At 36.4% G+C, this 13000-nt stretch overlaps 1 protein-coding gene across 1 annotated transcript in view; it reads left to right on the top strand.

Annotated features, from left to right (window-relative positions):
- The window catches only part of PPP1R13B (protein phosphatase 1 regulatory subunit 13B), a gene marked incomplete at both ends in the record, with an annotated part of 50011 nt that overhangs the window by 11353 nt on the left and 25658 nt on the right, over positions 1–13000 (top strand). Inside the window, 2 exons of the mRNA XM_079536980.1 lie at positions 6093–6212; positions 7644–7711. Of these exons, the coding sequence (XP_079393106.1) occupies positions 6093–6212; positions 7644–7711 (188 nt within the window). The remainder of the gene's footprint in view (positions 1–6092; positions 6213–7643; positions 7712–13000) is intronic.

The following is a 13000-nucleotide window of genomic DNA, read 5'->3' as shown; positions in this document are numbered from 1 at the left end:
GAAGTTTAGGTTATGAGGGGGTCTATAAATGCCAAGTGCATCATATAAATTTATGAAATGGATCTGCACGCTTTTTTAAAAAAAAACTACACTTACCTAACCCTAATATTTTGCAATTGCTGGCCTGTGAAAGTGTAACATACATGGTATCATTTGTCCTTCTGCTTTTACAGTGCTTTGAGGATATACTTAAAAATCTGAAGAATGTTCTCAGCTAGCAGCAAAAGAAACTCTAGCCTGTGATCCACATCTTAGGACTTCTATGCCTTGTAACCCCAGCAAATGAAAGCACAAACTTTCTCTAATGCCTTCTAGAATTGAGAAAATACTTCATTTGTGGGAATACCACACTGTTTCCCAAAATGTCAGCTAACTGATGTTAGAAGTTTGTATAAAGTGAGAAATAAAGTATATCCAGGGAAAGGTGGAAGAAATAAAACTAGATTTTGGTGTCTAGCCTGTGAATTATGTGTCTTGGATCCTGTTAACATCTAGATCTCTGTCAACTATATAGTGAATAGAATATGGAGGTAACTGCTTTTGGCCAGTTATTACCTGCTTGATAGAGCATTGTAGCATCCCCAGTTCTCTGAAACAAGCTTAGAAGCAGAATGCTTCCCAACACTTCTACCTGTTGAATGGGAATATCAAACTTCAAACTGTGCTTGTGGCTCAGCAATCACAGATCTGTCTTACTCAAGATGATTAGCGTATGGATTATATTTCACTGAAAATGTGGAACAAAATGACTAGAAAAGGAAAAGAATTGGGGCAGAAATAAGAAAACAAACTGAAAAACCTCCAAACCTTTCTGGAACTCTCAGGCAGACCTATACCATCATTAAAATGATTTTCTGCACACTGTTTCTGAAGTCTGTCTGACAGGAATCTTGCGATATGCGTTTTGTTTCTGTTTCTTAGTTGTAGGATATTATAAAATCTGTGAGCTGGTGGCCTCAACTTCTTACCTCAAAGTTTAAGGGTATGTAAGTTTATCAGTGAAACAAATTGAAATCTCTTTTTAAGAGAGCACAGGAATGATAATTTTCTGTCAGCTGCTCCTTGGAGCTAAATTAAACTTTTACCATTGCAGTTTTTAAAAATAACTTTGCCTGGAGCAGAGATCTGCTGCAGAAAACATGAGTCAAAACAGTTACAACAGCGAGCAACCCAAACCATGGTTCATAGTGGGAAGTGTGAAATAATTTGCAATGAAACTGCTCTGCCAGTAGATGAGTATTTTTTGTCTCCATAATAATTACGCTGTCTCAGGCACCTCAGCCCTTATCCTCGAGAGATTTGCAAATGTTATTTCAGAAGTCATTTTGAAAAGTGATATTAGAAACAAAATTTAATTCTCAAGGTTGGGGTTTGGATAAAAACACTGACTTTTGATACGTTATAAATAACCCCACATTGTTCAGGTGACAGATCACATCTCTGTCCCTTTTGTAAGGCAGATCTGTCACAACTGTCCTTTTGCAAATGTGATTACCTCTTGTGTTCTACAGATCATCTCTTAGGTTTTAATTTTATTTAAATAACTCACATCTACTTGAATTCTAAGCAATTGAGGTTGTAGAACCTCAATTACTTTTAATACCTTAATTTTGGTATTAAAAATAATATTGTGCCCAGAAGCTTGTTTTCTAAAATGTGTCAATCTAACAAAATAATCAGTCTTAATCTTTTCAATATGCGTGTCCAAATAAATAACTCAGAAATACTTCATTTTACTTAGTTTTAGAGAGGGAGGAAAGAGAGGAATTATTTGTCTTCCAGTAAGATGTTATTGAAATCCTTGCAAATTTGGCATCAACGATGATTTGAGATTGCTAGTTTAGAAAAGGGTTGCAATAGCTTAGTTGTTGCTACGTTTCCTTATTTGAATGTTAGGCTTTTTTCTGTTTTCTTTTGCTTGATAAAGAAACAGTTGAGGATCTTCCCAAGAGTTGTAAAATTGATACTGTCTGTATTACAGTTAAGAAGCTGATTCTCCTCAGAGTTGCGTGGCACAAGGGTTTGGTCAAAATGTATTTGGTTTCGGTATTTTGTTCTCTGTTCCCCCTCTTTTCCAATTTCTTGAAATGATTAATTGTTGAAGAACGCAACAGCGTTTATGCCTGATGTATCAGTGAATTTAAATAGCACCCTGTGCTTTTTCAGGTTGAAGCTTCCTCTCTTGGATTCCTCATGCTATGACGGGGAAAAAAAATGCAGAATGTTCTTCCTCATTCCCCAGCAATTGCAAATTGTGATGGGTATGGATGTCACAAGACAGGTATCATGCCTGAAACCTGTAGTACGTTTCAAAAGAGAATGGGTTTCAACCTTTTAAATCCACCCATTGCTCAATTATCTGCTTCATTTACATCTGGAATGCCCTTCAGCAATTGGTAATGTTAGTCTTCCTGAACTTAGTTGTAAGAGGCTACTGACTGTATAAGAAATAGAAGTAGCTTTGTAGTAAACAACTGCAAACCTGAGATGGTAAAGACGCTTTGTGTTCTTGCAGTGAACTCCTGGCTAGGTAGAAAGTTCAATACTCAAGTTAGTATTTCAGAATTTTTGCCTAACTCCCATTTTAAGACAGGTTTTGCCGTGATGCATATATGTGTAGATGATCATTTCTCACTTATCTTTTCCTATCAAGAAATATTTATTATTAAGGTATACTATTACTATTTATTGCTACTCTATACTCATTCTGCTATTTTACCTTCTTTTTTTCTTCTTGTATTTTTAAGTTACTGACGAATATACTTAAAGCCATGATAACTGGGAAACATTTAACTGCAGTGCTTTTTCATTGTTGATTAACAAGTATTCCTAGAAATGTTCCATTGTGCTAACCTGACGCAGCAAATATAAGATCATGTTTCTTCCTGCAGTTTTACAGATTAAATCATGTTTTGTGTCAAACATTAACAACCCTTTCCTCTTCCTGTTTCTTTTCCAAGTATCTTTTGTCTACCTAAGTTGCCCAGAATTATCACTACATCATTTTCTTTGCTTCAGTAATGATGCTCTCAGTGCTGCTTTCTCTAATGGCTGCATATTCATTCCAAGTTGTTTTGGTGGAAGTACTGAAAAAGTAGTAGAAAATGTATTTCCCTTTTCTCTGCGGAGTCATGTGTGAAAATTACTATTGATTCTTAAAGATGCATTATGTCAATAGGACCTTTTATTTTGAATAGTTCCTAGGATCGGGGCCTTGTAATGGGATACCAGCTTAACCAGCAGTGATGCTGCAGCCACTCCTCACCACTCCAGAATTAGCCCAACCCTGTTCAGACATTTAGTTTCTTGGTACCTGTTATCAAGCTTCAGTTCTTACTAGGTTTAGCTAACAATCATTTTACTTGGAAAAAAATGGTAATGCTTCAGACCTTCTGTGTCCTCTGAACTGAACTCCTTAGGTATTTTGCCCATTGTGATCTTCAGTTTCTTGTTCCAATGTTAGTGGATCTGCTTCAGAGCACTTGAAATCTTACCTCCCTCTAGGAGTTGAAAAACCTGAAAATCGCGTTTCTAAAATTCTTTTTCAAGAACTAGTTGTAGTAAGCCACTGGCCTTATCCCTGTGTGCACAGACTGTATTGACAGTGTTTCTTGGAATCCACTTGAGTAAGGGTCAAGAAAAGGAAAAGAAAAGCATCGGTGTTTTTTAATCTTGTGTGTTACTTTTTGTTTATTTTTGGTCTGTATTGTTTTTTAAGGTTTTTTTTGCAAGATGGTAAGGACTAAGCCTTACCTTAGTTAGCATGTGGTTTAAATGACCCTTCCCCGCTAAAAGTGTATTTGCTGCTGAACTTTTGTTCTCATAATGGATGTAATCTATATTTCAGGGTCTGAGTGGAGCTGCCACAGGTGCCGATCTTGGTGGTAGTTGCGTTTCAGGAGACCTTTGAAGGCTGAAATATAGCCAGGTCCCTTGTGAACAGTAGCTGAGTCCTAAGTGGTAGATGACCTCTGTTCCGAAGGGGTGGGAGCTGGGCTCCGTTGCCCTGAGACAATAGGAAAGGGAGTCAGGTTCAGATCCCTGAATCCAGAGCACAGTGTAAGAAGAGTACAAAACTATTAGAGGATGTCTAATAGAGTGCTGTAAAGTTTGTGAAGGTTCTAGAGGGCAAGACATAAGAGAATTGGCTGTGAGCCCTGGGTTTGCTCAGCCCAGAGCAGAGGGGGCTGAGGCGCGGCCTCATGGCATCTGCGGCTCCTCACAGGGAGTGAAGGGGCCGAGCTCTGCTCTCTGTGGCAGTGACAGGACCTGAGGGAACAGTGTGGAGCTGTGTGAGGGGAGAGTCAGGGAGGGGGGTTGTGGAGGTGGGGGTTAGGGAAAGGATCTGCCCCAGAGGATGGCGGGCATGGAAAAGCCTGCCCAAGGCTTTTTTTATGGCCCTGAGCTGCTGGAGTTCATGGACTGTTTGGACAAACGCATGGACTTGATCCTAACCGGTCCCTTCCAACCTCAGACTTTCCTGTTTGTTATGCTGCATCCTCAAGCATATACTGCTTGCTGGAATTGAAAAGAGGATACAGGTCCATATGGGCAAGTGATCATTCAACTGAGATAACTTCCCATGCTTCAGTGCTTGCTGTGATCAGTATCCTTTTATCTGTATCCTTGGTTATTCTCAAAAGACTTTGAAAATAAAGAGAAAAAAGCATACAGAGAACCTTTTTTATTTTATTTTTTTTTCATTCGGGAGGTGCTCCTTAGGATGTGCTGATTCGTATATTGAGAGGTGGATATAAAGGAATATGAAGACATTGATGAGATCAAGCTATTTGACATGACAGATTTTGACAATACAGTTACTGTAACAAATATATTGTAATTCAAGTGATCCAAATGTGTTGTCTTGATACTCCTCGGAACTTAGTTGTAATATACAAAGATGTATATATATTTACATAGTTCATAACACATATAAATATAGGTAAATTTCATTATTAAAAGGTACATGGATTGTCTTTTTTTTCTTCCTTCCTTCCTTCCTCCCAAGCTTTCTAGAAGATAACATATTTTTTAATCAATTTGTCATCTTGTATCAAACAGGTTAAATATGGAACAGATAGATTGTTAGCAGTGTTTTGACTGGTAGGAAATGCTGTGGTTTGAGTTTTAGAGGCAGAGGAGGTTTTGCATTTAATGACGAAGAATGCAAACCATCTTCTGGTTTCCATCCAAGTCTGGTTTTCTGTAGCAAATGTTGATTTGACTGCTTAGAGCTGTACGTAAGAAAATGAATTAAATCTTTTCTGCTGTCACTGTATTCTGATTGGAAGAGATCTCCTAATATTTTGCTTAATATTAGGAAGCTTTAAAAGGGAGGTTTTTCTTACCCTTAATAAAAACATAAAAATAAATGCAAGTATATTTAAACACAATAAACTGTTTGCTTTTGAAATATATATTCATTCTGAAATGCTAAATAACCACTTAGTAATGATAGATTTGATCAATTTGGAAGAAGTAGCTATAATATGAAAATACTTTGCATTTCTTCTGTGGAAAACAAAGAAACTTAGTGCTGTACAAATCTTAATGTTTATTTGTTCAAATATTTGCCTGAAATTCCATATATACAAGAAGCTAATGTCCAGCCTTGAATAATGGAGTGGAGGCACCTGCTCAGGTTCTTATGAGGCAAAATGTCAATATACTGATGTGGTTTTTAGTCTGAGTGGAAACCCTTAGATTCTGACTGAATTAATTATCTTAGTAATAGAGAAAAATATCCATCTGCTGAAGGAGAGCAAAGGTGCAAAGATCAGCTCTGTGAAAAAAGCTTTTGATGAGGAATTCCTGACATGATTAAACTAGAGTTTGTAAACACTGGTATTTGGTATGGTTTTGCAAACTGGTTGTGTACAGCTGTAAACAGTGACCTGTGTTACAGTAAGAAGGCTAGTTTTTAACTCAGTGCAACTGTATTCTCTTGGTGTACTCTTGTTTCTTGGACTTTGCATATCAGTAAGCACACTGAATGGATTTAACTACTAGAAAAATGACATTCTTAATGAGAGTTCTATAAAGCTTTGTCTAATTTAAAATAGTTGTGATAGGTTTTTTAATTTCGTTTTTAGAACGTCCCATTCCCTTTGATCACATGATGTATGACCACCTACAGAAATGGGGTCCCCGGAGGGAAGAGGTGAAATTTTTTCTTCGGCACGAGGAGTCACCAGCTGAAAGTAATGAACAGGGTAAGTACACTTATCTTGCAGTGCTGTCACCTAAACATTTAAAATGTCTTCTGAAGTGAGTTCAATTATCAGTTCTTTCAGTAAATTTCAGTAGATATATGCAACGCAACTTCCTTGTATCAAAGTCATTTTGAACATTCCTCAGTGTCATGTTTATTCATGTTCTCAAATTCCCTTCTCTAGAATAATTGCTACCAATCTGTTGAGCAATTCTTTTGTAGTAAGAATGGTTTCTGTTATGCTTAGTAGTTATGTAAAAATTTGGTGCACGAGAGGCTTAATACACGTTTGCTTTATGAGAAGATGGAAAGATTCTTCCTTTCAGTTGCCCCCAGAGAAAAGATTCAGTGAACTACTTGGCATCCCTCAGAAACTAAAATCTGTTTTACAGACATCATTGAGAGAGGTCTCACAAGCTTTACTTTCTCTGTACTTCATGTATATATATATATATATATATACATATATATATATATATATAGGTAGTAATAATTGATATCTTGAAATATTTCTAGTCTGTTGTACAAAAAGTCTTTGTACAAAACCATGTTAGATGAGGGGCTTTATTTAAAGACTGGAATCAAAAGAAAAAAATCTCATTTTTCTGATCCAGCTGATATAAGAATTTCGAGGCTGTATGTTATATTATTTATTGCTCTCAAACCGGCTTGAGGATAGGAATAAAATCTCAAAATGAAATGTGTATTTGCATGCTCAGATTATCCTTACTCACTAAACTAACCTGACTACTGACAGTTGAATTTCAAGTTTGTCTGAGACCTTATTGCTTTGATCTGAGTTTTCTTTTGATATCCATGTGGCTACTGTTTGCTTAGAATGCCAGAAGTAGCAAGTCCAATAATATAATATATAATATATAACAATATAATTCAATAAGAGATGTATGCATATATTTGTTAGATATTTTTGTAAAACATTCAGTTATCATCTGGATAATTTGGCTTTAAACAACGTTATATCAGAAGCCACATTGTCACATACAAGGAAAATGTCCCTTCTGAACAGTGCAAATAAAACATTTTAATTGATCATAGACTTTTCGATCAATTTGCAGAATAAAGTTGTTTTTAAGGCATTGGAGAAGCTTCCTCTGACATAGTCATATATAGTACATTTAGTTGGAGCTACTTCTTTTTGTGAACATAGAAGAGTGAAACTACAGTAGTCATGCTCAATACATTCTCTTTCATATTATCATTGCCAAAACACAAGTCGGCCTACTTCTCTGTACTGTTAACAGAGGAAGTCCGTGAGGTAAATGTTTTATCTTTTCAGATACTACGTGCAAAGAATAACCTAACAGGATAGGTAAAAGCTGTATGTACAAATTTTTAGAAGTATGGATTCGAGAATGAAAGCCGTTTGTGTTGAAAACTCAGCTTTGCAGTATGTGTGATGCTTCACTTTTAGGTGGACGACAAACCCAGAACCAAAGAAATGGAATAAGTATACCTGTGGAGAAGCGTACAGAGAATGGGGTATGTAACAAATCATAAAGGTTTTCGTTCAGTTTCACTCACATATTGAATGTTTTAAAAAGTATTGGTTTGCAAGATCTGTTATGGTGGGAACTAGTGGAAAATGTATAGATCTTTTTCTATTTTGATTTCATGAATAGCTGTCAAACTTCTGTCTAAAAAGGAATTCACTTCTGTAACATGAGAAGTCTTTAGAGTCTTATGAACTGCTGCTTTTTATCACCTGCCTTTCTCTGTCTTATTTGTTTGAGGAAACAGTCAGCTCTATTACACTTGTGTACCACTATTGCCTGTCTAGGTACCTTGCACCTCACTCCCTGCTTTCTTTAATCACTAATATTGAGTTTGTGACTCAGCCGCTTATGTTAAAATGTGAAAAAGTGTTCATGGATTGGGATGTTTTCAGATGCCTACAGGAGGTAGAAACCTGCAATGCAACTTCCTTACACTAGTTCAAGCGCTAGGTTCTGGGTTTTTGTTGTTGTTTAGATAAAGTATTACTAAGTTGCTAATTTTAAGTAGCCTACACTATGCGCGATACATCATTTTTATAGCTTTCAGTGAAACCTGGCTTGACCATCGTCTCTTTTACAAGAGACATGTAGTGTATCTCTTTCAAAATTACCATGTCTTAAAAATCTTATGCCCCGTAGTTGGATGGAATTCCCTTTACTTTGTTCTGTCCCTTCTCACCTTCAATTCTAGTAAAAACTCAACACGATGTAATCTGTCCTTGCTCACTTAGAGCTGTGCTGCTCCTTTTTCTGAGGCACTATAGTTACAGCTGACTGTTCTGTAACATTTTTAAATTTCAAGAGGAGTTGAGCTCACAAATTACTACTTTTTTATCATTATGGAACGCTGTTGATTTCAAAATATACATAGGGCTCTTTCTCTTTGTTTAAAAACAAAACATTGGGTTTTTCAAGTTGAGATGTCTTAAAAACAAACCCAAACCCTAAAATTCAGAAAACTGTTGTGCAAGTTAAGTGATTCTGTGTTTGTATACTCCCTGATAATTGGCATCTGAAATTCACACATACAGCTAAATACGCTGGAAAGTTGTGAGATATTTTTTGTCCATTCAGCTGTTTAGTCAGGTTTCAGCTCTTAGCAGCTGGTTTTCTATGGCATTAGGGCCCAGTGGAAGGAATTTTTTTTCCCCCTCTCCTGCATGGATCTGTTTATTCTATTTCCATTGTCATACTGCCAGTGTAGTGAGATCATGGGAGTACAGTGTCCTAGGGGAACATAACTCTTTCGTGACCTCCTCATTCCCCATAGCCCATTTACTTCAACTGAGATACAATACATTCTGGAAATTAGGACTGCCATGAGCAGTACGCCTTCTAATCTGACTTCTGGCAATACTGAGTGTTATGAGAGCATCACTTTGTCTAATTTGATTTGCTGTTTATGTTATAGGTACTGGTAGCGTGATAAACGCCTGTTTATTTTTTAGGTACTGGCAATGTGATAAATGCTGCTACCTGTGTGCCATTCAGTATATACTAAAAAAGCACAACATTTGGCCATAAAAGTAAAATTTACTGGGGAACCAATCACTTTAAAATAGACTTTTAGCAAGTTCCTGAAATTACTAAAAGACAAGAAGGACCTGAAGGGATTACGTTAATACAAGTTGTGGGTTTTATGCCAAAAGTGGTACAATTTAGGATTTGAAAGTTACAAAACTCAGATTTTTCAATTATGCTAAGTTTGAAATTGGAGGGGGAGGGGGAAAAAAGCGGTGGCTGCAGGATCAAGGATTTAATCAGCTTACACTTACGTAATGCATTAGGCTTATTCATTGTTACTGGACTGCTGAATGTTAGACTAAAATCAATGCAAACCAATGGAACGTTGAAGACAGCTCAAACATTATCAAGTGTTCTTCATTGAGGTATATTTGTGTTACTGTATGTATTGTTTTAATGATGAAATGGTTGATTTTTATTTAATATCTAGATAAAGCTGAAAGTGTGGCGTGCATAGAGAACTTCTAGATACATGTTTGCTTTTGTGTTTGAATCAATAGTTGTGGAAAAAAAGTGATATGCAATCTGTCTGGAATTTACTTTGGATAATTGTATGAATTGGCATTTTGTCATGCAGTGTTTTTACTGTTCTTTGAAACTATGTGCATGATCAGCAATTATTTAAATAATGGGGAGCTTAAAATCACAAGATTATTTAAATGAACAAATTTTATCAGATTATCTTTCAAATAAAGATTTAATGTTAAAAATAGAATGGGTAAGGTCTCTTCAGACTGTGAAACACACTGTAAAAAGAATATGTATCAGTAAGTGTTGGTCTGAGAGCTTTGCATTTGCAGAACAAAGTGAGATTGTATAAACTTGAGTGTTTCTTCCTGAGTTTGCTTTCATTGATAACTTCTGGAAGTGGAATTATTCTGTAATTTGGGTCTGATCTCTTTCTACCGCTGTCCTGGAGATATATGTTTGTGGAGATAAGACATACAAAACCAAACATTTTCCTTTTCCAAGGAGATTGGACAGTGTCTCAAAGAGAGATTCACTTCTCTAAGAACGGCTCCCTATCCATTTCTTTTGCATATGTAACTGAGTCAGTGTGATTTGGACATGAGTTGTAAAAAGGGAAATTCTAATTAAAGATTGGTGAAAATGTTTTCTTAATGTGAGCAGTTGGTCTTTGGAACAGAGTGCCCAGAGTCTGTGGAATTTGCATCCTGCTAGAGATTCAGAACTTACTCTGATTAGGTTGTGAGCAAGCAGAGCAGCTCTCAGTAGGGGTCGTTGAACCAGGTTACTTCCATAGGTTTCTTTCTACATAAATTAGTTTCTGATTTGATGATGCACAGTATGCTGATGCTGGAAGTGGCCTATACTGTTCAGTCATTTCTCACTTGTTATCAGCGGCCACGAAATAGTGATCATACAGTGCTAGGTGTTATTTTCTTCCAGACGTCTTCACGTTATCCAAGGATCATTCCATAGGAATGGCAGTGGTCTGAGCACAATGGGAAAGAACAAATATAGCTGTAGCCACTGGAGGTCAGTGGTACACAGGAGAGCGACTGGGAGCCATCCAATGTGGTGCAGCTGCCCCGTCGTCGGTGGGAAAAATAAATTGTAGCCTTACTAGAAGGAAGTCCTGGAAAGAGGACTGACCAAATGATAACAGTTGTCCAGACATAAAGGTGATCAGATTACTAAGCTGTTTGTTACACGTAATTACTTGAAGTTCCTCATTTGAAATGTTAAAGGATAAAGAGCTTAGTCTGCTATTCAAATCTGAGCTACAAATACAACTTATATACGCTTGTAAGTATTAAGTAGTTTCTGTTTGTAACATTTAACAGCGTACTTGGAAGAGGCTGCCATTCACTTAAGACAAGTTTTAATGATGTTTGTTTAAAAAGAGCTAATTACAGTGTCAGTCTTAGAAATCTAGATCCTTTCATGGGTCTCAGCTGTAAGTCTAAACAAGGAATTTCATTAAAAGACGACAGAAGGAATTCTAGCAATTTGTAGGGATTTTTATTTTCCTGAGGAAACTTTCTTGCAGGCTTCGTGGAACATTTTGATCATATAAAAATCTACTAATTAAATAAAATCCGTATCTTCCCAGTTTTTGCTGCAATTTTGTATGTTACATCTTGTAAGGAGCCGAGACTATCATATCTGCCACTTTCACTAAGAGAGTTCACAGGTCTGAAGCATACATTCCTGAAGTTCTCTTTACTCCTCGGTGAGGGGAGCCTTGCTGCATCTTCTGTGCAGACATCTAATTCAAGCTGTTAGTCAGTTTAATAGATTTAATGACAAACTGTCTGAGGAGAATCCAAATTCATCTAATGCATTTCCCAAAATGCTTGCTCTATCTTTCTCTTCAAAAATAGAAAAACTAATCCAACTAAAGAACTTGAGGGAAAAAAAATAAATTAGTAGGGAAGAAATTACAGTCCAAAGCTAATGTTGATGCAAACAACTAGCTCTTGAATTCTTGCTGAACTAGAAATCCCAGTCTCTTCACACCTCAATAAAGAATAGTTTATGTAGGGCAACATCTCTACAAGATTAGTAATTGTGTTTCCTAATAGAAAGAATTTCTCTGAAACTATAGGGAATTCAGATGTTCCTGACCTTTTATCTCACTCGGAGTCCTTTTGTAAACATTTTAGGCAAAATCACATAATTCTGGGATTTTACATGCCTTGAATAATGTTTGGATATGTTCTACGATTTCTCAAATACATTTCAGTTCATAATGGACAAGATTACCAGATGCTTTCATTTTATGAGAATGATCACATTTGACTTACTCTGTGATCATTTTTCTATTGTAATTGTAATAGTTTATGACTAATAAGCTAATACATAATTTGTTTTGACAAGTCTAAAGAAAATTTATTGGGAACAGGAAACACTCTTTGTACTCAACTTGGAAAAAAGCACTGCAAAGGAACTAGTTTCTTCCATGCTTTCTGCATGTATGTACATAATTTTTAATCTCTATAGATTTAGATACCAAGAAGTCTACCTAGAGGTCTACAGATATGTGAGATGCTCATAAGTACGTTTTATTTACTTTTTTTTCTGTGTGTATGTATGTATTCATATTACCTTTTCTTGTTTGTCTGTTATCTTCTCATCCATCTAAATTCCATTCAACTCTTTGTTCCCCTTCTTTTCTCTAGTACTGGGGCTTGGTAGTGTTCACTGGCTTTTGTAGTTCTGCTGCTCTCCTGGGCACCAAAAGATAGTTCTGCTCATCAAGTATTGCTGTTCTTTCCCAGTCTTTATGCTGACAATTCAAATTTTAATGTCTTTTTAAACAGTTGTATTTTTTGAAGTCACATTTGTGTAATTTTTAGTTAAACTAAATAACTTGATAATAAGTTATTGTAAGGAAAATGGGACTTGTCCTCTCTATTTCTGTAGTTCCTTACAGAAGACAGGTTATGAAAGTCACTGTGCCAGCAAAGAGCTCTAAGAGCTTTAGCTGTTAAAACTTGAGAGTTTAGCTTGTCCCTCCATCTCCAAACAGATTTCACTTCTTTTGTCTCTTTCATTAGACGTGTTATCTGCAGATAGTGTTTTCCACAGTCTCTGTATGTGATGGCTTTTTGTTGTGTGCTTGTGTACGAGTGCAATTTGTGTGTATGCAGTGGAACTCTGGCCTCCTTTCTCTGACACACCTTTAAATGTTCATTTACGCATTCATTTAGTTTCCTGTCCATCAAGCCTTTTGGACACGTAATACACCTACTTCCCACCCATATGGATTTCCCAAGCAAGAGAA

This window comes from Tetrao urogallus, assembly GCF_951394365.1.
Source record: "Tetrao urogallus genome assembly, chromosome: 6".
In the NCBI taxonomy this organism is placed as follows: Eukaryota; Metazoa; Chordata; class Aves; order Galliformes; family Phasianidae; genus Tetrao; species Tetrao urogallus.
This window is presented reverse-complemented; position numbering and strand designations above follow the sequence as displayed.